The sequence below is a fragment of the Pristiophorus japonicus genome, chromosome 13 (genome assembly GCF_044704955.1).
Source record: "Pristiophorus japonicus isolate sPriJap1 chromosome 13, sPriJap1.hap1, whole genome shotgun sequence".
Lineage (NCBI taxonomy): Eukaryota > Metazoa > Chordata > Chondrichthyes > Pristiophoridae > Pristiophorus > Pristiophorus japonicus.
In genome coordinates, this window is record NC_091989.1 from 159,250,065 (window position 1) to 159,276,665 (window position 26,601).

Genomic DNA, 26,601 nt, shown 5'->3' on the forward strand with positions numbered 1-26,601 from the left:
TCGACACCAAACTAAGGATCTATACCAAAGAAATCGTACCAGTCCTCAGCAGCGCCATGCTCTCTGTCACACACAAAGGGACAGTGAACCGACTTCCCCTGTGGATTGTCCCCGGAGACCCCCCAGCACTGCTGGGGAGAAGCTGGCTGGCAAAACTAAACTGGAAATGGGATGATGTCCATGCCATGTCATTAGAGGAACAGACCTCCTGCTCAACAGTTATAAAGCGATTTGAACATCTCTTTCAGCCAGATGTGGGCACTTTCAAAGGGGCCAAAGTCAAAATCTACATCACACAGGATGCTAGACCGGTCCATCACAAGGCCAGAGCTGTACCCTATGTGATGAGGGAAAAGACTGAACACGAACTAGACAGGCTTCTGCGGGAAGGCATTATATCACCTGTGGAATTTAGCGACTGGGCAAGTCCCATCGTCCCATTTATGAAGCCTGATGGATCCGTACGAATCTGTGGGGACTACAAATCTACCATAAACAGAGTCTCCCTACAGGACCAGTACCCGCTGCCCAGAGCGGAGGACTTATTTGCCACATTGGCTGGAGGTAAACTTTTCTCAAAACTAGACCTCACATCTGCGTATATGACGCAAGAATTGACCGAGGAATCCAAACTACTCACCACCATCAACACACATCGAGGCCTTTTCATGTACAATCGATGCCCATTCGGCAACAGGTCGGCAGCTGCCATATTCCAGTGCAACATGGAGAGTCTGCTCAAGTCCATCCCGGGGATGGTTGTATTTCAAGACGACATACTTATCATGGTCAGGGTCACCGACTCCCATCTCCGTAATTTGGAGGAAGTACTAAAGCGGTTGGATCGGGTAGGCCTACGAGTCAAGAAATCCAAGTGCCTGTTTCTCGCACCCGAGGTTGAATTTTTGGGCAGAAGGATTGCCACTGATGGAATCCGCCCAACAGAGTCCAAAACAGAAGCAATTCGCCTGGCAACCAGGCCCGGAATGTCTCAGAACTGCGCGCCTTTCTCGGGCATCTCAATTACTTTGGGAACTTTATGCAGAATTTAGGCACGCTGCTGGAGCCTCTCCACCTGCTACTCAGGAAGGGGTGCGATTGGTTTTGGGGGGACGCCCAGGAACGCGCCTTCAATAAGGCATGCAACCTTCTGTGTTCCAACAGTGTTTTGACTTTCTTTGATCCAGGTAAAAAGCTAGTTCCCACATGCGATGCTTCAGCGTATGGGGTTGGGTGCGTTTTGCAACATGTCAATAGTCCGGGCAAATTGCAACCCATAGCTTATGCCTCCAGGTCACTTTCGCGGGCGGAGCGCGGGTACGGAATGGTAGAAAAGGAGGCGCTTGCGTGCGTGTACGGTGTCAAAAAGATGCACCAATACCTTTTCGGGGCCAAGTTCGCGTTAGAAACCGACCACAAGCCCCTCACGTCCCTCCTATCCGAGAGCAAGGCAATAAACGCCAACGCCTCGACACGAATTCAACGGTGGGCACTCATGCTGGCGTCCTACGACTATACCATAAGGCACAGACCAGGCACAGACAACTGTGCCGACGCGCTCAGCAGGCTACCCCTGGCAACCACGGAAGGGTCTGACGAACAGCATTGTGAGATAGTCATGGAAATCAATGCCTTTGAGTCCACAGGTTCGCCCATGACGGCTCGCCCAAATCAGAGCCTGGACGGCCAGCGACCCCACGTTATCCTTAGTAAAAAGATGTGTCCTAACCGGTGACTGGGCAGAGGCTTGCGATGCCTGCCCTGAGGAATTAAAACCCTTTCACAGGCGCATGCATGAGCTATCACTACAAGCAGACTGCCTGATGTGGGGCAGCCGAGTAGTCATGCCTCTGCGAGGCAGAGAGGCATTTGTCCGGGAGCTCCACCGCGAGCACCCGGGAATCGTTCTCATGGTGGCCTGGTATTGACGCGGACTTGGAGCTCTGCGTCCGAAGGTGCACCATTTGTGCCCAACTCAGCAATGCCCCGAGGGAGGCTCCACTGAGCCCCTGGCCCTGGCCTACCAAACCGTGGTCGCGGGTGCACATAGACTATGCGGGCCCATTCATGGGCAAAATGTTCCTCGTATTTGTAGATGCATTTTCAAAGTGGATTGAATGCACCATTTTAAACTCGAGCACAACCTCCACCACTGTGGAGAGCCTCGCAACCATGTTTGCAATGCACGGAATCCCTGACATATTGGTCAGTGACAATGGTCCGTGCTTCACCAGCGCAGAATTCCAAGACTTTATAATTAACCACGGCATAAATCACGTCAAGATGGCACCGTTCAAGCCGGCCTCCAACGGCCAGGTGGAGAGAGCAGTGCAAATCATTAAACAAGGCATGCTTAAAATCCAAGGTCCCACGCTGCAGGGTCGCCTGTCGCGACTGCTGCTGGCATACAGATCTCGTCCGCACTCATTGACTGGGATCCCCCTCCCCACGCAACTGTTGATGAAAAGGACTTTAAAAACAAGGCTCTCATTAATCCTCCCAGACATGCACGAAATCGTTGAGGCAAAGCGCTGTAAGCTGACTGAGTACCATGACAGAAATTCGAGGGGAGATGGAATGAGACAGAGGACAAAGTGTTTGTACTAAACTATGGCAGGGGTCCCAAATGGCTTGCAGGGACAGTAACGGGCAAGGAAGGAAACAAGCTACTGGTAGTACAAATGGACAATGCTAAAACCTGCCGGAGGCATGTAGACCAAGTCAAAAGCAGATTTACCAACAACACTGCGGAACCAGAGGCAGACTACAATGTGGAACTCGCACCACACCTGGTGGACAGACAGAGGGAACAACCTGAGGAAAGGGCAATCCTAACAGACAGCCCAGGCGAGTCAACAACAATCAAACCAATCGAAACAGACAGCCCAGGCGAGATACCAGCAACCACACCCAAAGAAAAACAGACACCAAGGCAAACAACTGAACCACAACTCAGACGCTCCACGCGAGAGCGTAGACCACCTGATAGACTGAACCTATAAAAACAATAAGACCTTGGGGGAGGGTGATGTCATGTATCTTACATTATTATATATAACTGTATCCTAACATGCTATACAGGACTGTAATAAGATATGACCTGTAACCACCAGCATACCTTACTACCAGGGGTGCACTTGCAAGACACAGGTATATAAAGAGAGATCTCAGGCAAGGGCAGCATTCCAGAAAGCTGTGAAATAAAGGCGCAGGTCCACAGTGACCTTGACTTCACAACATGCCTCGTGTGAATCTGTACTGAGGGGACAGGACTTTACACCACGGATATGTGGCCAGAAGCTCATTTCAGGTCAAATATGACACCTAGGTTGCGAACAGTCTGGTTCAGCCTGATAGCCTGAATTTGCGATTCAAAAGCAAAGAGCCTCTGTGAGTGCAGAGTTGGGCTAGTTGTCCAACTCCTGCCCAGCAAATGCCCTTGAAAAGCGTACGAAGCACATACGCTGCTGGGATACTCAAGGCCTACTTTTATCAGCGTAAAGCACAGAATAATACACTTTTAAAAATAATTTAAACATTTAAAATCCTATTTAATAAGGTAAGTTTATTTTAGACCCTTTAAAATATGTAAAATTATTTTTCAAAAAATTACATTTTTGTTTTATATAATGAATTAAATTCCATTTTGATTAAATTTAAATGTGATGTTTTAAAATTTTTTATCTTAAGTGCTTGTATGTTTTGGGGATATTCCCATACCCGTCCTTTGATAGGTTGAGGTGTGAATTGGCTACAATAGACTGGCAAACGATACTCAAAGGGTTGACGGTGGATAAGCAATGGCAAACATTTAAAGATCACATGGGTGAACTTCAGCAATTGTACATCCCTGTCTGGAATAAATATAAAACGGGGAAGGTGGCTCAACCATGGCTAACAAAGGAAATTAAGGATAGTGTTAAAGCCAAGGAAGAGGCATATAAATTGGCTAGAAAAAGCAACAAACCTGAGGACTGGGAGAAATTTAGAATTCAACAGAGGAGGACTAAGGGTTTAATTAAGAGGGGGAAAATAGAGTACGAGAGGAAGCTTGCAGGTAATATAAAAACTGACTGCAAAAGCTTCTATAAATATGTGAAGAGAAAAAGATTAGTAAAGACAAACATAGGTCCCTTGCAGTCGGATTCAGGTGAATTTATAATGGGGAACAAAGAAATGGCAGACCAATTGAACCAATACTTCAGTTCTGTCTTCACTAAGGAAGATACAAATAACCTTCCAAAGGTACTAGGGGACAGTGGGTCTCGTGAGAAGGAGGAACTGAAGGATATCCTTATTAGGCGGGAAATTGTGTGAGGGAAATTGATGGGATTGAAGGCCGATAAATCCCCGGGGCCTGATAGTCTGCATCCCAGAGTGCTCAAGGAAGTGGCCCTAGAAATAGTGGATGCATTGGTGATCATTTTCCAACAGTCTATCAACTCTGGATCAGTTCCCATGGACTGGAGGGTAGCTAATGTAACACCACTTTTTAAAAAAGGAGGGAGAGAGAAAACAGGTAATTATAGACCGGTTAGCTTGACATCAGTAGTGGGGAAAATGTTGGAATCAATCATGAAGGATGAAATAGCAGCGCATTTGGAAAGCAGGATCGGACCAAGTCAGCATGGATTTATGAAAGGGAAATCATGCTTGACGAATCTTCTGGAATTTCTTGAGAATGTAACTAGCAGAGCGGACAAGGGAGAACCAGTGGATGTGGTGTATTTGGACTTTCAAAAGGCTTTTGACAAGGTCCCGCACAAGAGATTGTTCAGCAAAATCAAAGCACATAGTATTGGGGGTAATATACTGACGTGGATAGGGAACTGGTTGGCAGACAGGAAGCAGAGAGTCGGGATAAATGGGTCCTTTTCAGAATGGCAGGCAGTGACTAGTAGAGTGCCGCAGGGTTCAGTGCTGGGACCCCAGCTCTTTACAATACACATTAATGATTTGGATGAAGGAATAGAGTGTAATATCTCCAAGTTTGCAGATGACACTAAACTGGGTGGCGGTGTGAGCTGTGAGGAGGATGCTAAGAGGCTGCAGGGTGACTTGGACAGGTTAGGTGAGTGGGCAAATGCATGGCAGATGCAGTATAATGTGGATAAATGTGAGGTTATCCATTTTGGAGGCAAAAACACGAAGGCAGAATATTATCTGAATGACGGCAGACTAGGAAAAGGGGAGGTGCAACGAGACCTGGGTGTCATGGTTCATCAGTCAATGAAAGTGGGCACGCAGGTACAGCAGGCGGTAAAGAAGGCAAATGGTATGTTGGCCTTCATAGCTATGGGGATTTGAATATAGAAGCAGGGAGGTCTTAATGTAGTTGTACAGGGCCTTAGTGAGATCTCACTTGGAATATTGTGTTCAGTTTTGGTCTCCTAATTTGAGGAAGAACGTTCTTGCTATTGAGGGAGTGCAGCGAAGGTTCATCAGACTGATTCCAGGGATGGCTATGCTGTCATATGAGGAGAGACTGGATCAACTGGGCCTTTATTCACTGGAGTTTAGAAGGATAGAAACATAGAAACATAGAAAATAGGTGCAGGAGTAGGCCATTCAGCCCTTCTAGCCTGCACCGCCATTCAATGAGTTCATGGCTGAACATGAAACTTCAGTACCCCCTTCCTGCTTTCTCGCCATAACCCTTGATCCCCCGAGTAGTAAGGACTTCATCTAACTCCCTTTTGAATATATTTAGTGAATTGGCCTCAACTACTTTCTGTGGTAGAGAATTCCACAGGTTCACCACTCTCTGGGTGAAGAAGTTTCTCCTCATCTCGGTCCTAAATGGCTTACCCCTTATCCTCAGACTGTGACCCCTGGTTCTGGACTTCCCCAACATTGGGAACATTCTTTCTGCATCTAACCTGTCTAAACCCGTCAGAATTTTAAACGTTTCTATGAGATCCCCTCTCATTCTTCTGAACTCCAGTGAATACAAGCCCAGTTGATCCAATCTTTCTTGATAGGTCAGTCCCGCCATCCCGGGAATCAGTCTGGTGAACCTTCGCTGCACTCCCTCAATAGCAAGAATGTCCTTCCTCAAGTTAGGAGACCAAAACTGTACACAATACTCCAGGTGTGGCCTCACCAAGGCCCTGTACAACTGTAGCAACACCTCCCTGCCCCTGTATTCAAATCCCCTCGCTATGAAGGCCAACATGCCATTTGCTTTCTTAACCGCCTGCTGTACCTGCATGCCAACCTTCAATGACTGATGTACCATGACACCCAGGTCTCGTTGCACCTTCCCTTTTCCTAATCTGTCACCATTCAGATAATAGTCTGTCTCTCTGTTTTTACCACCAAAGTGGATAACCTCACATTTATCCACATTATACTTCATCTGCCATGCATTTGCCCACTCACCTAACCTATCCAAGTCACTCTGCAGCCTAATAGCATCCTCCTCGCAGCTCACACTGCCACCCAACTTAGTATCATCTGCAAATTTGGAGATACTGCATTTAATCCCTTCGTCTAAATCATTAATGTACAATGTAAACAGCTGGGGCCCCAGCACAGAACCTTGCGGCACTCCACTAGTCACTGCCTGCCATTCTGAAAAGTACCCGTTTACTCCTACTCTTTGCTTCCTGTCTGACAACCAGTTCTCAATCCACATCAGCACACTACCCCCAATCCCATGTGCTTTAACTTTGCACATTAATCTCTTGTGTGGGACCTTGTCGAAAGCCTTCTGAAAGTCCAAATATACCACATCAACTGGTTTTCCTTTGTCCACTTTACTGGAAACATCCTCAAAAAATTCCAGAAGATTTGTCAAGCATGATTTCCCTTTCACAAATCCATGCTGACTTGGACCTATCATGTCACCATTTTCCAGATGCACTGCTATGACATCCTTAATAATTGATTCCATCATTTTACCCACTACTGAGGTCAGGCTGACCGGTCTATAATTCCCTGTTTTCTCTCTCCCTCCTTTTTTAAAAAGTGGGGTTACATTGGCTACCCTCCACTCCATAGGAACTGATCCAGAGTCAATGGAATGTTGGAAAATGACTGTCAATGCATCCGCTATTTCCAAGGATGAGAGGGGATCTCATAGAAACATATAAGATTCTGGCGGGACTGGACAGGTTAGATGCGGGAAGAATGTTCCCGATGTTGGGGAAGTCCAGAACCAGGGGACATAGTCTTAGGATAAGGGGTAGGCCATTTAGGAATGAGATGAGGAGAAACTTCAGAGAGTTGTTAACCTGTGGAATTCCTTACCGCAGAGAGTTGTTGAGGCAAGTTCGTTAGATATATTCAAAAGGGAGTTAGATATGACCCTTACGGCCAAAGGGATCAAGGGGTATGGAGAGAAAGCAGGAAAGGGGTACTGAGGTTGAATGATCAGCCATGATCTTATTGAATGGCGGTGCAGGCTCGAAGGGCCGAATGGCCTGCTCCTGCACTAAATTTCTATGTTTCTGTGGACTGTTCAGGCACCTGATGCAGACTATCAGGCCCCGGGGATTTATCGGCCTTCAATCCCATCAATTTCCCGAACACAATTTCCTGACTAATAAGAATTTCCTTCAGTTCCTCCTTTTCGCTCGACCCTTGAACCCTTAGTATTTCCGGAAGGTTATTTGCGTCTTCCTTAGTGAAGACAGATCCAAAGTATTTGTTCAATTGGTCTGCCATTTCTTTGTTCCCCATTATAAATTCACCTGATTCTGACTGCAAAGGACCTACGTTGGTCTTCACTAATCTTTTTCTCTTCACATATCTATTAAAGCTTTTGCTGTCAGTTTTTATGTTCCATACGCGAATTACAGTTTCTGTCGCAGGTGGGACAGACAGTCGTTGGAGGATAGGGTGGGTGGGGAGTCTGATTGCCGCAAGCTCCTTCCGTTGGCTGCGCTTGTTTTCTGCATGCTCTCGGCGACGAGACTCAAGATGCTCAGCGCCCTCCTGGATGCTCTTCCTCCACTTAGGGCGGTCTTTGGCCAGGGACTCCCAGGTGTCAGTGGGGATGTTGCACTTTATCAAGGAGGCTTTGAGTGTGTCCTTCAAACGTTTCCTCTGCCCACCTGGAGCTCGCTTGCCGTGTAGGAGTTCTTGCTTTGGAAGTCTTGTGTCTGGCATGTGGACAATTTGGCCTGCCCAACGGAGTTGGTCGAGTGTGGTCAGTGCTCCGATGCTGGGGACGTTGGTCTGATCGAGACGTTGGTGCATGTGTCCTCCCAGGGGATTTGCTGGATCTTGCGGAGGCATCGTTGGTGGTATTTCTCCAGCGACTTGAGGTGTCTACCGTATATGGTCCAGTCTCTGAGCCATACAGGAGGGCAGGTATCACTACATCCCTGTAAGCCATAAGCTTAGTGCCAGATTTGAGGGCTTGATCTTCGTCAGGCGGCCGAAGGCTGTGCTGGCGCACTGGAGGCTGTGTTGAACCTCATCGTCGATGTCTGCCCTTGCTGATGGTAGGCTCCCGAAATATGGAAAGTGGTCCATGTTGTCCAGGGCCGTGCCATGGATCCTGATGACTGGGGGGGGGGCAGTGCTGTTTGGCAGGGTCAGGTTGGTAGAGGACCTTTGTCTTATGGATGTTTAGTGTAAGGCCCATGCTTTCGTACGCCTCGGTGAAGATGTTGACGATGGCTTGAAGTTCAGCCTCTGAATGTGCGCAGACGCAACCGTCGTCCGCGTACTGTAGTTCGACTACAGAGGATGGGATGGTCTTGGATCTGGCCTGGAGGCAACGAAGGTTGAAGAGGTTCTCACTGGTTCTATAGTTTAGTTCCATTCCAGCGGGGAGCTTGTTGAGGTGGAGCATTGCAGCGAGGAAGATCGAGAAGAGGGTTGGCGCGATGACGCAGCCCTGCTTGACCCTGGTTCGAACGTTGATTGGTTCTGTGGTGGATCCGTTGGTCAGGATCATGGCTTGCATGCCATCATGGAGCAGGCAGAGGATGGCGACAAACTTTTGGGGGCAGCCGAAACGGAGGAGGACGCTCCATAATCCTTCGTGGTTAACAGTGTCAAAGGTCTTTGTAAGGTCAAAGAAGGCCATGTACAAGGGTTGGTGCTGTTCCCTGCATTTCTCTTGCAGTTGTCGTGCCGTATAGATCATGACCGTTGTATACTGTCGTGGATGGAATCCGTACTGTGATTCCGGGAGGAGCTCCTCAGCCACAGGGAGAAGACAGTTGAGGAGGATTCTAGCGATGTTTCTAGAGATAGTGGATGCATCGGTTGACATTTTCCAAAATTCCATAGATTCTAGAATGGCTCCCGTGGATTGGAAGGTAGAAAATGTAACCCCACTATTTAAGAAAGGAGGGAGAGAGAAAATGAGGAACTGCAAACCAGTTAGTCTGATATCAGTAGAAGGGAAAATGCTAGAATCTATTATTAAGGATGTGGTAACAAGGCACTTAGAAAATCATAATAGGATTGGGCAGAGTCAACACAGAGTGGTGGAGGCTCGAAGGGCTGAATGGCCTACTCCTGCACCTATTTTCTATGTTTATTTTCTATGTAACACGGATTTATGAAAGGGAAATCTTGTTTGAAAAATCTGTTAGACTTTTTGGAAGTTGTAACTAGCAGAATAGATAAGGGGGAACCAGTGGATATGGCGTATTTAGATTTTCAGAAGGCATTCGATAAGGTGCCACACAAGAGATTATCAAAGAAAATTAGAACTCATGAGATTGGTGGTAATATACTAGCATGGATTAAGGATTGGTTAACGGACAGAAAACAAAGAGTAGGAATAAATGGGTAATTTTCAAGTTGGCAGGCTGTAACTAGTGGGTACCGTAAGGATCAGTGCTTGGACCTCAGCTATTCACAATCTATATCAATGATTTGGATGCGGGGGACCAAACGTAATACAGCTAAGTTTGCTGAGGATATAAATCTAGATGGGAATGTATGTTGTGAGAAGGATGCAATGAGACTTCAAGGAGATATAGTCAGGCTAAGTGAGTGGGCAAGAACATGGTAAATGGAATATAATGTAGAGGAATGTGAAGTTATCCACTTTGGTTGGAAAAATAGAGAAGCAGAGTATTTTTTAAATGGTGAGAGATTGGGAAATGTTGGTGTTCCGAGGGACCTGGGTGTCCTTGTACACGAATCATTGAAAGATAACATGCAGGTACAGTAAGCAATTAAGAAAGCAAATGGTATGTTGGCCTTTATTACAAGAAGATTTGAGTATAAGAGTAAAGACGTCTTACTGCAATTATATTGGGCCCTGGTGAGACCACACCTGGAGTATTGTGTACAGTTTTGGTCTCCTTACCTAAGGAAGGATATACTTGCCATAGAGGGAGTGCAACGAAGGATCACCAGACTGATTCCTGGGATGGGGGGATTGTCCTATGAGGAGAGATTGAGGAGTCTAGGCCTATATTCTCGAGGGTTTAGGAGGAGAGGTGATCTCATTGAAACATACAAAATTCTTACAGGGCTTGACAGGGTAAATGCAAGGAGGATGTTTCCCCTGGTTGGGGAATCTAGAACCAGGGGTCACAGTCTCAGAATAAGAGGTTGGCCATTTAGATCTGAGGTGAGGAGAAATTTCTTCACTCAGCGGGTGGTGAATCTTCGGAATTCTCTACCCCAGAGAGCTGTGGAGGCTCAGTGGTTCAGTATATTCAAGACAGAGATCGATAGATTTTTTGATATTAAGGTCAACAAGGAATATGAGGATAGTGCAGGAAAGTGGAGTTGAGGTAGAGGATCAGCTGTGATCTTATTGAATGGTGGAGCAGGGTTGAGGGGCCCAATGGCCTACTCATGCTCCTATTTCTTATGTTCTAACCTGTTCATCCTAATTTAACACTGTAAATCTTTGTATCATTCAGGTTAATTTGCACGGCAGCCGCTCCAAGGCCAATATATCTTTACTGAATTGAAGCCCACTTGATATAAAGGCCAACATTCCGTTATTATTTTTGATTGCAATTTTTATTGGTACACTAGCTTTTTGTTCTTCTACAGCACCTGGCATCTCTACATCAAGGGCAGCAGGTGCATGGGAACACCACCATCTGCAAGTTCCCCTTCAAGTCACACACCATCCTGACTTAGAAATATATCGCCGTTCCTTCATAGTCGTTCAATCAAAATCCTGGAACTCCCTACCCAACAGCATTGAGGGAGTACCTTCACCACTTGGACTGCAGCGGTTCAAGGTGGCGGCTCACCACCACCTTTTTAAGGGCAATTAGGGATGGACAATAAATTCTGACCTTGCCACCAACGGTCACATCCAGTGAGTGATTATTAAAAAAAATTCTATTTTGTCTTTTTTGGATCCAAAGTGGATGACCTCACCACACTGAACTCCATCTGCTATAGTTTTTGCCCACTCACTTAGTCTGTCTATGTTCCTTAGTAATTTCTTGCTCCCTATTATCCTCCTGACAATCAGCAAATGATAGATGAATCAATTAATAATAACATCAAGTGAAACCTACTTATGGATAACCTGCTTACCAACAATCTGTTATAAGGTCAGAAGTGGGACTGTCCACTGACGATTCTACAGTTTAAAGCTCCATTCATAACTTCTCTAATAATGGAGCAGTCGATGCTGTTCTAAAATAGTAGCAAGGGAAGCAGAGAGACTTGGACTGACAAGTGACAGGTAGCATTTGCATTACAATTGATCAGGCAATGACCATTTCCAATAAGAAAAAAACCCAGACACTTTCCTAACCTTCAATGTCACCACCATTGCCGAGTCACCCATCAGCAACACTCTAGGGATCACCATTGATTGAAGCTTAACTGAACCAGCCATATTAATAGCATGGCTATCAGAGCAGGGCTCTGTATTGAGTAGCTCAGTTCTTGATCACTCAAAACCTTTCCACCACCCACAGGGAACGTGATGAAACACTTGAGAAGCTCAACATCATCCAGGATGGAGAAGTCCACTGGATCCGTGCTCCTGAATATGGACCTCTACATCACCAGCGCACTGTGGCTGCAGGATGTACTATCTACAGCATGCTCTGAGCAACTGTATCAATAAAGCACCTTTAACATATGGAGACATACAAAAATGCTTCACAAAGGAAACTGGACACTGTGCAGAGTTCAGAGAGGAGTTAGGGGAGATGACCAAAGGTGTACTACAAAAACATCTTGCATTTATAGATCACCTTTAATGTAGAAAGACATCCTGAGGCACTTCACAGAAGTATAATCAGACAAGAATTGACACTGAGCCAAAGGAAGAAAAATTATTAGAGGTGAATAAAAGCTTGGTCAAAGGAGAGATAGGTGAAGAGGCAGAGAGGTTTAGAATTGGAATACTACACCTTAGGGCTTGTAGCCAATGGGGTAGGTTCTGATGAAGACAGCTGAAATGGTTTGGGAATGCAAGAATTCGGAAAATTCCATCTCGTTGAAGAATGGATGTCAGACAAGCATTCTGACAGCACAATGGCAGTGGAAGAATCGATAGAGATGGTGGAGAGGTAGAGCTAGATGTTATCAGTGTATATGTGGGAGGTGATCCCATATCACTGGATGATATTGCCAAACGACACATGATAAAAGGAAGGGGCCAAGGTAAGATCAGATGGTGCGGGAGCACCATTGCTGAAGATACTCTGGCTACGATTGGTAAACTGAGCATGGAATAGCTAAGAGTGGACCCAAACGAGGCTGTCCATCCGAGCTGGACAACGGAGGAGAGGCACTGGAGGAGGATGATGTGGTCAACAGTTTCAAAGGCTGCAGAGAGATCAACAAGGACAGTCATGGAGGATATAATTTGTAACTTTTATTAGTGCCGTTTCAATGCTGTGGCATGGACGGAAACCTGATTGGAGAGATTCAAACGCGGAGCTGCAGGAAAGCTGGGCACAGATTTGGCAATGTTCAAGGACAATGGAGAAGAATGAGAGGTTGACGATGGGGCAGTTTGAGTACAGAAAGTTTGAGTGTGTGTTTTTGAAGAGAGGGGGCTAGAAAAGGGGGAAGCCTGGGGAGAAGTTTGGTTTGATGAGCAAGTGAAAGGGGGGGAAGCAGCAGAGGCAGTTAATGGATAGCCTCAATCTTAATGACATCAGACCAGATTTTGCTGTGAGCAGCAAACAAACAGCACCAGCCATTTGTTAGGCTTGTACTTGTCCATTAGACTTTCCATGAGATTTTGCAGGGCAAGTTGCTGTCGGCGGGACATCCAAGCTGTATAGCACCCTCTTCAGGGAAATCTGGGACCTGTATGAATATGGCAAGCAACTATGTATCTCCTTAACCAGATTGAAGAATCATTAATGTGCAGCGCAGAATCTGAGCCAGGAAGTGTAAGTTAGAAGAGTGGATTCAATGTCAAATCAGTTACAGAAAGCGAAAGAGAGGGAAAGAAAGATTGGGATTAGGAGAGATAAAACAGACAAAAATTTTTTTAAACTCCAACAATAATTAAAATCTGAATGAATGAGACTCCACACTTGTTAAAGTTAATTTTCGGTGTCAAAGAGATTGCTTGACAGTAATTAAGATTTATTACATTGTTAAAAGGGTGCTTAGACTGGAATGACTTACGTTTTGTGGCGAGTTTAATCCGTAACTACGACATCAGTACAGGAATTTCATGCCAATCGATACATTTGAATAGGGAGTCAGATGGTGAGATGCTGTTTTCGCAGCGCTTATGGAGGAGCAGTGCATCTCTGACAGCAACCTCCTGATTTTTCGTGTTTATCTGTGCATTGCTGTCTGATTTTCACAGCAAAATCCAGCCTATCATCTATGTCACTGGTCGGTGGGTATTGCAAGTGTGCGTTTTTGCAGTGAGGTACCAGGTGATTCACTGCCATTTACATACGAGTTAATTCAACAAAGCAGAAAAAATAATGAAGAGTGCAAGCAGAAACTTGAACCATTTAAAATAAAAGATACATAAAAATCATCTGGGAAATGGAAGTTGCATTTGAATAATCCGGATGTATTTAAATAGAAAAATCCAGACATTTAAGACTGGTAAATTAGGATATGCTCTCGTTGCATCAATGAGGTATTGCATTGGAAATTGTATACAATTGAACATACCCACAAATCCCACCATGCCTTACCAAATTCTCTGCAGTGTTTGTTGGTCATTTGTAGATCCTGTTTCAGCTGCTCTTTCTCAGCCTTGAGCGAAATGTTATCATTTTCTTTTTGCTGCTTTTCCTTTTCCAGCCTCTGAAGATCCATCGCTAGGCCTTTCACCACAATGTCGTGCTGCTCAATTTCTGTTACCTTCCCTTTGATACTTTCACGAGCCTGGAGCAGGTCTGCTTCGGACTTCCTCAAGAGGTCATCTCTCTTCTGTATTGCCTTTGGAGGAAACCACGGAGAGTATGTAAAGTGCAAATTCACTTCTAAGGGCATTATTTAAATGGCCCAAAACCTATGCTTTATCACTTGGATCAAAAGTTGATCATGCCCATCAGAGGCCACATTAAAGCTTAAATCAGAAACATCAAAGTGTCTATACAGCTTCAAACATCACATCAACCACTGAAGAATTGAATTAAGAATAAATCTACAGGCCTATGAAGGCTCCCAGCTGCAGATCTAACTTATAGCCCTAAAATATGAATCAGCAGCAGCAGCAATTTCAATAACTTAATAGATATGGGTTGAAATTAATGTTGTTGCTAAAGTAATTTTAAAAACCAACATACATTTCTAAAATAAACTGTTTACCCACACTGGGTTACACTTTTAATCAGAAAGCAGCTTATTTAACTGAAAGGTTTTTAATCAGAGAAATCATCAGCTGTTTATTTTATTGAATCAAGTTGCAATGTTTCTATCTTATGAAGTAGTGTAAAAATGAGTTGTATTGAAATTATTTTTGACCCAAAACCCAAATGCATAAAAATGAAGCCCTTGAAAGATGCTTGTTAGGATGAAATAGTTTCCCATAACAAATGATGAATGTTCCTATGAAATAATTCACAGCAAAAATATTTCAATACCATGTACCATTTGTGTGTAACTCTTGAGTTATGACAATTCCAGTTGCATACCAGTTTTTCCCCATGTCTCAGGTCCTTTATGATAATATACAGTATGATTAAAATATAAATATGATTAAACTGAACCTTTTTATCTGGGCTAAGTTATTGTGTATAATCGGGCTATATTTTAAAAATCACAGCATGTGTTAATTTTGTTTTACTTCAAAAAAACTCCCATTGTATTACATTTCTAGGTAATTATAAATGAGAAACTTTTAGGACAGCAAATTAGTCACAAATTTGCCTCAAGCTAGTATCAGTTTTGACCAATGTTTATGCTAAATTGCTAATGACTTTTTCCACATCATTAGATAAGCAATCAATTTGTTAGCTGGCAGAGGCTGGATTAGAATAACTCTCAAGAGAGTGCAACACACATTGATAAGGAGGGTAAAATCCTGAATAAAATGAGGTATGAAGTAGGTATTCCAGGAATTGGTCTGATGAAAACACAAAGCACCACAAGCAGAATTACCCACCTCATTGGTAAGACACGGAGAGAAATTTAGCCTTAGGGGGACAAAGACCTTTTCTAACTATACCTGTGAATCTCCATATTTTCTTCATATTTTGCAGTTAGCACCAATATTATTATTACTAATGAATGATTTCAAATCTGTTCTTTTCAATATGATCAATTAGTGCTTTGAATAGTCTCAAATGCAATGCAGTATTATATTTATATCCTTGCACGCCAACAAAAAAGACATTGCAGTTTCACTGTTAAATATGTTTTACAATACACAAAACACAAGAAATAGGAGCAGGAGTAGATCATTTGACCCATCGAGCTTGCTCCACCATTTAATACGATCATGGCTGATCTGATCATGGACTCAGTTCCACTTCCCTGCCCGCTCCCCATAACCCTTTATTCCCTTATCACTCAAAAATCTGTCTATCTCCGCCTTAAATATATTCAAATACCCAGCCTCCACAGCTCTCTGGGGCAGTGAATTCCACAGATTTACAACCCTCAGAGAATAAATTCCTCCTCGTCTCAGTTTTAAATGGGTGGCCCCTTATTCTGAGATTGTGACCCCTAGTTTTAGTTTCCCCCATGAGTAGAAATATCCTCTCTGCATCCATCTTGTCCAGCCCTCTCATTATCTTATATGTTTCAATAAGATCACTTCTCATTCTTCTGAACTCCAATGAGTATAGACGCAATCTATCTTTATAAGTCAACCCCCTCATCTCCGGAATCAACCTAGTGAACCTTCTCGGAACAGCCTCCAGTGCAAATATATCCTTTCTTAAATACGGAGACCAAAACTGCACGCAGTACTCCAGGTATGGCCTCACCAATACCCTGTACAGTTGCAGCAGGACTTCTCTGCTTTTATACTCTATCCCCCTTGCAATAAAGGCTAACATTCCATTTGCCTTCCTGATAACTTGCTGTACCTGCATACTAACATTTTGCGTTTCATGCACAAGGACCCCCAGATCCCTTTGTACTGAAGCATTTTGCAATTTTTCTCCATTTAAATTATAATCTGCTTTTCTATTTTTTCTGCCAAAGTGGATAACCTCACATTTTACGACATTATACTCCATCTGCCAAATTTTTGCCCATTCACTTAGCCTGTCTGTATCCCTTTGCTGATTTTTTGTGTCCTGCTCACAATTTGCTTTCCCACCCATCTTTGTATCATCAGCAAACTTGGCTACATTACACTCGGTCCCTTCATCCAAGTCATTAACATAGATTTTGTAAATAGTTGAGGCCCCAGCACCATCCCTGCGGCACCCCACTAGTTACTGTTTGACAACCGGAAAATAACCCGTTTATCCCGACTCTCTGTTTTCTGTTAGTTAGCCAATCCCCAATCCATGCTAATAAATTACCCCCAACCCTGTGAACTTTTATCTTGTGCAGTAACCTTTTATGTGGCACCTTACCGAATGTCTTCTGGAAATCCAAATACACCACATCCACTGGTTCCCCCTTATCCATCCTGCTCATTACATCCTCGAAGAACTTCTGCATACTGCATATTAAATTCCATATTATTTTGGGAACATACATCTGGATGAAACTATTAGCCTTTGTGTTTTAATTGCTCACCTGTTCTCGTTGGGTGTATAGTTTTCGACTGTTGCGGAGGTCATTTTCCAGTTGCATAATATGCTGTCCCAGTTTGGCTGACTCCTTTTGGTGTTTTTGCAACTCAGAGGCCACATCAAGTTGCAGGTTTTGGACTACCTTCTCCAAACGTGCTACATCTTCAGGTAAGGTTTAAGTTCAAAATGTTCATGAATGTTATTATAGAACTTGGTGACAGGTAATAATGAATCATTTGGTTACTCTGTACTACCTGTTCACATAAAGGGCAGATGACAAAGGACGGAGCCAAGGATAGATCAGATGGTTTCATAGAAAGAGGTTGATTACTATAAGGATGCTGATTATAACATGGGGAACAACTGAGACCCTTTGAACAGTTTGAGCTTCTGTATTACAGCATAAGACATTCTGACTACTAGTAGAAAGATAACAATATAACTGACAAACTATGACAGCTGTGTTCAATCTAGGAATGTTGATTTTTATTGCATATAAATGCCTCGTTTCTTAGCAGAGGATTGTTGGAATTCAGTAATCTGCCTAAAATGAATGGAATTTGCTACCTGGAAATATAATTTAGGATGCTCGTGCCCACAAGTAATTTGGGGAATTGAAAAATGTGGCATGTTTATACACAAAAACACTTCCTACCTTTCCCATTTATGTTTACACGCCAAACAATAAACATCTGTGACTTGAAGTTGTACAGTATGTTTGTAAATGACCTGTGGGATGGGGAAAAAGGGATGCAAGGGTATGGTAGTGTAGTGGTATGTTACTGGACTGGTAATCCAGAGATCTGGTCAAATAACCTCGCCAAGTTGTTTCATTACAGCTACAACACTGCTATCTACATGACAATGTGGAAAATTGCCCAGGTATGTTCTGTGCACAAAAAGCAGGACAAATCCAACCCGTCAAATTCCTATCCTATCAGCCTACTCTCAATCATTAGTAAAGTGATGGAAGAAATCATGGGCTAGACTTTCCACTTTGCTGGCTATCGCCCAAAAAATGGTAATATGATGCAGCATTCTCACCAATAACCTGCTCCGTTTGAGTTCCGTCCGGACCACTCAGCTCCACATCACATTACATAATTTATCCAAAAATGGACACGAGCTGAATTCAGAGTATAGTATAGCATAGTATAGGCAATCCCTCATGGCGAGGATGATGCTCTGCACCAAAAAAAGATGGGCTCACAGGTGTTGCAATGAGCTACATCTTAAAGGGTGGAAGATGCCCGTGCATGGATTGCTTTTTTAACATGTGGTGACCATTGCACACGAGCCACCACACAGGCTTGACAGAGCTAGGCCTTGGACCAGTGGTGAGGATTGACCAAGATGACTGGAGACCAAGCTCCGTTGTGCCTCCCCTGAGCCCCGATCAACTGAGTGGGGCACCAAGGAGCCGAATGAAGTCACTGGGTTCAGGGGAAAAATCTCCAGTGGCTGGAGTCATACCAGACACAAAGTAAAATGGCTGTGATTGCTGGAGGCTAATCCTCTCAGCCTCACTTCAGGCATTCCTTAGGGCAGTGTCCTAGGCTCAACTATGTTCAGCTGCTTCATCAAGAACCTTCTCTCCATCATCCAGTCAGAAGTGGGGCTGTTCTCTTGATAACTGTGCAGTGTTATTTTCCATTCGTAATTTCTCAGATAATGAAGAAGTCCATGCCCGCATGCAACAAGACCTGGACAACATTTAGTTTTGGGCTGATAAGTGGCAAGTAACATTCGCGCCACACAAGTGCCAGGCAATGACAATATCCAACAATAGAGAGCTGAACTATCTCCCCATAACATTTTTAAAAATTATTTATTTATTCATTCATGGTATGTGGGCGTCGCTGGCATGACCAGCATTTATTGTCCATCTCTAATTGCCCTTAAGAAGGTGACGGTAGTGAGCCGCCTTCTTGAACCGCTGCAGTCCGTGTGGTGAAGATACTCCCACAGTGCTGTTAGGCAGGGATCTCCAGTATTTTGACCCAGCAACGATGAAGGAACGGCAATATATTACCAAGTCAGGATGGTGTGTGTCTTAAGGAATTTGGAGGTGTTAGTGTTTCATAAATCCCCTGGACCTGATGGCTTGCATCCTTGGGTCTTAAGAGAAGTAGCGACAGAGATTGTGGATGCATTGCTTGTAATTTACCAAAATTCCCTGGATTCTGGGGAGGTCCCAGCAGAGTGGAAAACTGCAAATGTAACGCCCCTATTTAAAAAAGGAAGCAGACAAAAAGCAGGAAACTATAGACCAGTTAGCCTAACACCTGTGGTTGGGAAGATGTTGGAGTCCATTATTGAAGAAGCAGTAGCAGGAAATTTGGAAAAGCAAAATTCGGTCAGGCAGAGTCAGCATGGATTTATGAAGGGGAAGTCATGTTTGACAAATTTGCTGGAGTTCTTTGAGGATGTAACAAACAGGGTGGATAAAGGGGAGCCAGTGGATGTGGTGTATTTGGACTTCCAGAAGACATATGACAAGGTGCCACATAAAAGGTTACTGCACAAGATAAAAGTTCACGGTGTTGGGGGTAATATATTAGCATGGATAGAGGATTGGCTAACGAACAGAGAACAGAAAGTCGGGATAAATGGTTCATTCTCTGGTTGGCAACCAGTAACTTGTGGGGTGCCGCAGGGATCAGTGCTGGGACCCCAACTATTTACAATCTGTATTAACGACTTGGAAGAAGGGACTGAGTGTAACGTAGCCAAGTTTGCTGACGATACAAAGATGGGAGAAAAAGCAATGTGCAAAAGGACATAGACAGTGAGTGGGCAAAGATTTGGCAGATGGAGTATAATGGAAAGTGTGAGGTCATGCATTTTGGCAGAATAAAATCAAAGAGCAAGTTATTATTTAAATGGAGAAAGATTGCAAAGTGCTGCAGTACAGTGAGACCTGGGGGTACTTGTGCATGAAACACAAAAGGATAGTATGCAGCTACAGCAAGTGATCAGGAAGACCAATGATATCTTGGCCTTTATTGCAAAGGAAATGGAGTATAAAAGCAGGAAAGTCTTGCGACAGCTATACAAGGTATTGGTGAGGCCACAGCTGAAATACTGCGTGCAGATTTGGTTTCCATATTTATGAAAGGATATACTTGCTTTGGAGGCAGTTCAGAGAAGGTTCATTAGGTTGATTCCTGGGGTGAGGGGGTTGACTTATGAGGAAAGGTTGAGTAGGTTGGGCCTCTATTCATTGGAATTCAGAAGAATGAGAGGTGATCTTATTGAAACGTATAAGGTTATGAGTGGGCTTGACAAGATTGATGCAGAGAGGATGTTTCCACTGATGGGGGAGACTAGAACTAGAGGGCATGATTTTAGAATAAGAGGCTGCCCATTTGAAACAGAGTTGAGGAGGAATTTCTTCTCTCAGAGGGTTGTAAATCTGTGGAATTTTCTGCCTCAGAAAGCAATGGAAGCTGGGACATTGAATAAATTTAAGACAGAAATAGACAGTTTATTGAATGATAAGGGGATAAGAGGTTATGGGGAGAGGGCGCGGAAGTGGAGCTGAGTCCATGATCAGATCAGCCATGATCTTATTATATGGCAGAGCAGGCTCGAGGGGCCGTATGGTCTACTCCTGTTCCTATTTCTTATGTTCATGCGCCTGCTACACTTGTCCTATAGGCGGTAGAGTTTACTGGTTTGGGAGGTGCTGACGAAAAAGCCTTGGCGAGTTAAGAACATAAGTACATAAGAAATAGGAGCAGGAGTAGGCCATAAGGCTCCTCAAGCCTGCTCTGTCATTCAACCCCAACCCCGTGAACTTTTATCTTGTGCAGTAACCTTTTGTGTGGCACCTTGTCAAATGCCTTCTGGAAGTACACCACATCCACTGGTTCCCCTTTATCTACCCTGTTCGTTACATCCTCAAAGAATTCTAGCAAATTTGGCTGATCTGCTCATGGCTGATCTGCTCATGGACTCAGTTCCACTTCCCTGCTTGCTCCCCATAATCCCTTATCCTTTAAGAAACTATCTATTTCTGTCTTAAATTAATTTAATGTCCCAGCTTCCACAGTTCTCTGAGGCAGCGAATTCCACAGATTCACAACCCTCTGTGAGAAGAAATTTCTCCTCATCTCAGTTCTAAATGGGCGGCCCCTTATCCTTAGATCATGCCCTTTAGTTCTAGTCTCCCCCACCCATGGAAACATCCTCTCTGCATCGACCTTGTCCAGCCCCCTCATAATCTTATACATTTCTATAAGATCACCTCTCATTCTTCTGAATTCCAATGAGTAGAGGCCTAACCTATTCAACCTTTTCTCATAAGTCAACCCACTCATCCCCGGGATCAACCTAGTGAACCTTCTTTGAACTGCCTCCACAGCAAGTATATCCTTTTGTAAATATGGAAACCAAAACTGCACACAGTATTCCAGATGTGGCCTCACCAAAACCCTGTATAACTGTAGCAAGACTTCCCTGCTTTTATACTCCATCCCCTTTGCAATAAAGGCCAAGATTCCATTGGCCTTCCTGATCACTTGCTGTACCTGCATACTATCCTTTTGTGTTTCATGCACAAGTACCCCCAGGTCCTGCTGTACTGCAGCACTTAGCAATCTTTCTCCATTTAAATAATAACTTGCTCTTGGATTTTTTTCTGCCAAAGTGCATGACCTCACATTTTCCAACATTATACTCCATCTGCCAAATTCTTGCCCACTCACTTAGCCTGTGTATATCCTCCTGCAGCCTCTTTATGTCCTCCTCACACATTATCCTTCCTCCCATCTTTGTATCGTCAGCAAACTTGGCTACGTTACACTCAGTCCCTTCTTCCAAGTCGTTAATATAGATTGTAAATAGTTGGGATCCCAGCACTGATCCCACAAGTTACTGACTGCCAACCAGAGAATGAACCATTTATCCTGACTCTGTTTTCTGTTTGTCAGCCAATCTTGTATCCATGCTAATATATTACCCCCAACCCCGTGAACTTTTATCTTGTGCAGTAACCTTTTGTGTGGCACCTTGTCAAATGCCTTCTGGAAGTACACCACATCCACTGGTTCCCCTTTATCTACCCTGTTCGTTACATCCTCAAAGAATTCCAGCAAATTTGTCAAACATGGCTTCCCCTTCATAAATCCATGCTGACTTTGCCTGACCGAATTTTGCTTTTCCAAATGTCCTGTTACTGCTTCTTTAATAATGGACTCCAACATTTTCCCAATCACAGATGTTAGGCTAACTGGTCTACAGTTTCCTGCTTTTTGTCTGCCTCCTTTTTTGAATAGGGGCGTTACATTTGCAGTTTTCCAGTCTGCAGGGACCTCCCCAGAATCCAGGGAATTTTGGTAAATTACAACCAATGCATCCACAATCCCTGCCGCGACTTCTCTTAAGACCCTAGGATGCAAGCCATCAGGTCCAGGGGATTTATCTGCGTTTAGTCCCATTATCTTACTGAGCACCGCCTCCTTAGTGATTGTGATTGTTTTAAGTTCCTCCGCCCTTATAGCCCCTTGACTATCCACTGTTGGAATATTGTTAGTGTCCTCTACCATAAAGACTGATACAAAATACTTGTTTAGAGTTTCTGCCATCTCCACGTTCCCCATCACTAATTCCCCGGTCTCGTCCTTTAAGGGACCAACATTTACTTTAGCCACTCTTTTTCTTTTTATATACCTATAGAAATCTTACTATCTGTTTTTATATTTTGTGCTAATTTACTTTCATAGAAACATAGAAACATAGAAAATAGGTGCAGGAGTAGGCCATTCGGCCCTTCTAGCCTGCACCGCCATTCAATGAGTTCATGGCTGAACATTCAACTTCAGTACCCCATTCCTGCTTTCTCGCCATACCCCTTGATCACCCTAGTAGTAAGGACCTCATCTAACTCCTTTTTGAATATATTTAGTGAATTGGCCTCAACAACTTTCTGTGGTAGAGAATTCCACAGGTTCACCACTCTCTGGGTGAAGAAGTTCCTCCGCATCTCGGTCCTAAATGGCTTACCCCTTATCCTTAGACTGTGACCTCTGGTTCTGGACTTCCCCAACATTGGGAACATTCTTCCTGCATCTAACCTGTCTAACCCCATCATAATTTTAAATGTTTCTATGAGGTCCCCTCTCATTCTTCTGAACTCCAGTGAATACAAGCCCAGTTGATCCAGTCTTTCTTGATAGGTCAGTCCCGCCATCCCGGGAATCAGTCTGGTGAACCTTCGCTGCACTCCCTCAATAGCAAGAATGTCCTTCCTCAGGTTAGGAGACCAAAACTGTACACAATACTCCAGGTGTGGCCTCACCAATGCCCTGTACAACTGTAGCAACACCTCCCTGCCCCTGTACTCAAATCCCCTTGCTATGAAGGCCAACATGCCATTTGCTTTCTTAACCGCCTGCTGCACCTGCATGCCAACCTTCAATAACTGATGTACCATGACACCCAGGTCTCTTTGCACCTCCCCTTTTCCTAATCGGTCACCATTCAGATAATAGTCTGTCTCTCTGTTTTTACCACCAAAGTGGATAACCTCACATTTATCCACATTATACTTCATCTGCCATGCATTTGCCCACTCACCTAACCTATCCAAGTCGCTCTGCAGCCTCATAGCATCCTCCTCGCAGCTCACACTGCCACCCAACTTAGTGTCATCTGCAAATTTGGAGATACTACATTTAATCCCCTCATCTAAATCATTAATGTACAGTGTAAACAGCTGGGGCCCCAGCACAGAACCTTGCGGTACCCCACTAGTCACTGCCTGCCATTCTGAAAAGTCCCCATTTACTCCTACTCTTTGCTTCCTGTCTGACAACCAGTTCTCAATCCATGTCAGCACACTACCCCCAATCCCATGTGCTCTAACTTTGCACATCAATCTCTTGTGTGGGACCTTGTCGAACGCCTTCTGAAAGTCTATCTTCCTTTTCTTAATCATTTTTTGCTGCAGTGCATCTTATAGATGGTATATACTGCAGCTATATTGCACCAATGGTGGAGGGAGTGAATGTTTAAGGTGGTGGCTGGAGTGCCGATCAAACGGCTGCTTTGTCCTGGATGGTGTTGAGCTTCTCGAGTGTTGTTGGAGATGCATTCATCCACACAAGTGGAGCATATTCTATCACAGTCCTGACTTGTGCCTTGTAGGTGATGGAAAGGGTTTGGGGAGTCAGGAGGTGAATCACTCACCACAGAATACCTCGCGCCTCTGACCTGCTCTTGTAGCCATAATAATTGTGGCTGGAAAAAGGAAAAAAGAAAAAAGGAAAAAAGAGTGGCTAAAGTAAATGTTGGTTCCCAAGAGGATGAGACTGGGGAATTAATAATAGCGAACAGAGAAATGGCAGAACCAGTGGGTGTGGTGTATTTGGATTTCCAGAAGGCATTCGATAAGGTGCCACATAAAAGGTTACTGCACAAGATAAAAGTTCACGGGGTTGGGGGTAATATATTAGCATGGATAGAGGATTGGCTACCTAACAGAAAACAGAGAGTCGGGATGAACGGATTATTTTCTGGTTGGCAAACAGTAACTACTGCAGGGATCGGTGCTGGGGCCTCAACTATTTACAATCTATATTAATGACTTGGATGAAGGGACCGAGTGTAATGTAGCCAAGTTTGCTGATGATACAAAGATGGGTGGGAAAGCAAATTGTGAGGAGGATACAAAAAATCTGCAAAGGGATATAGACAGGCTAAGTGAATGGGCAAAAATTTGGCAAATGGAGAATAATGTGGGAAAATGTGAGGTTATCCACTTTGGCAGAAAAAATAGAAAAGCAAATTAGAATTTAAATGGAGAAAAATTGCAAAGTGCTGCAGAACAGAAGGACCTAGGGGTCCTTGTGCATAAAAGACAAAAAGTTAATCTGCAGGTACAGCAAGCAATCAGGAAGGCAAATGGAATGTTGGCCTTTATTGCAAGAGGGATAGAGTATAAAAGCAGAGAAATCCTGCTACAACTGTACAGGGTATTGGTGAGGCCATACCTAGAGTACTGCATACAGTTTTGGTCTCCGTATTTGAGGAAGGATCATTATCATCATCATAGGCGGTCCCTCGAAACAAGGATAACTTGCTTCCATGCCAAAAAAAGGACGAGTTCACAGATGTTTTAATGAAGGACCCGAACTACAGCACACCAGCCACCACACGGGCTTGACACAAGAGCTAGGTCTTGGTCCAGTGGCAAGGATTACCCAAAACGACTGGAGACCAGCTTTGCTGCATGGACCTAGTGCACACACATATCGCAGTGTGGGCTAGCCCGTGCTGCCCTTGGACCCCTGGCCCCGAACTCGCGCCTCCCCTGGGCCCCAATCACATCACTCCACAGTCTCTCGCTGCTCCTGTTGTATCTGCCCATGCTCCAATCACCGACCTGGATCTTGATGACGTCACTCTTCAGAGCCATCACCCTCCTGCACCAGCTCGCGCTGTACCTTAAAGTGGCATGCCTCCACGCTGCCCATGGGCACCACTTGCCACTCCTTTTATGGCCCCGACCTGCTGCTGTTTCCTCGCAGGTCAGGGCCTCCACGCTGCCCATGGCCGCAGCTCGCTGCTTCTTTTATGGCCCCGACCTGCTGTTGATATACTTGCATTGGAGGCTGTTCAGAGAAGGTTCACTAGGTTGATTCCGGAGATGAGGGGGTTGACTTATAAGGATAGGTTGAGTAGGTTGGGCCTATACACATTGGAGTTCAGAAGAATGAGAGGTGATCTTATCGAAACATATAAGATAATGAGGGGGCTCGACAAGGTGGATGCAGAGAGGATATTTTCACTCATAGGAGAAACTAAAACTAGGGGACATAGTTTCAGAATAAGGGGTCATCCATTTAAATCAGAAATGAGGAGGAATTTCTTCTCTCAGAGGGTTGTAAATCTTTGGCATTCTGTGGCCCAGAGAGCTGTGGAGGCTGGGTCACTGAATATATTTAAGGCGGAGATAGACAGATTTATGAGCGATAACGAAATAAAGGATTATGGAGAGCGGGCAGGGAAGTGGAGCTGAGTCCATGATCAGATCAGCCATGATCTTATTAAAAGCCGGAGCATGCTCGAAGGGCCAAATGGCCTATTCCTGCTCCTATTTCTTGTGTTCTTATGTTCCATTTAAGTTTCTGGTCAATGGTGACCCCAGGATATTGATGGTGGGGAATTTGACGATGGCAATGCTGTTGAATGTCAAGGGGCGGTGGTTTAATGCCATTAGCGTCGTCGAATTCCCCTTCAACATTAACCTGGGAGGTCACCATTGACAAGAAAATTCAATTGGACCAGTCACATATATGCCGTAGCTACTCGAGCTGATCAGAGGCTGGGTATTCTGCAGCAAGTGGCTCACCACAGCAGTCCCCAAAGCCTCTCCCACCACCTACAAGGTACTAGTCAGGAGTGTGATGGAATAGTCTCCATTTGCAACAATACTCAAGAAACTCAACACCATCCAAGACAAAGCAGTCCGCTTTATCAGCATCCCATCCACCAGCTTAAACATCCATCACTATGGTACCGT

General features: G+C 44.4%; 1 protein-coding gene across 3 annotated transcripts in view; it reads right to left on the reverse strand.

Moving 5' to 3' along the window:
* LOC139278942 (early endosome antigen 1) overlaps window positions 1-26,601 on the reverse strand; it is a 1,017,310-nt gene that overhangs the window by 165,184 nt on the left and 825,525 nt on the right. For all 3 annotated transcript variants that reach the window (XM_070898220.1, XM_070898221.1, XM_070898219.1), the window contains 2 exons: window positions 17,080-17,237; window positions 14,073-14,319 (listed from right to left, as the gene is read on the reverse strand). In XM_070898220.1, coding sequence (XP_070754321.1) covers window positions 14,073-14,319; window positions 17,080-17,237 — 405 coding nt within the window. The remainder of the gene's footprint in view (window positions 1-14,072; window positions 14,320-17,079; window positions 17,238-26,601) is intronic.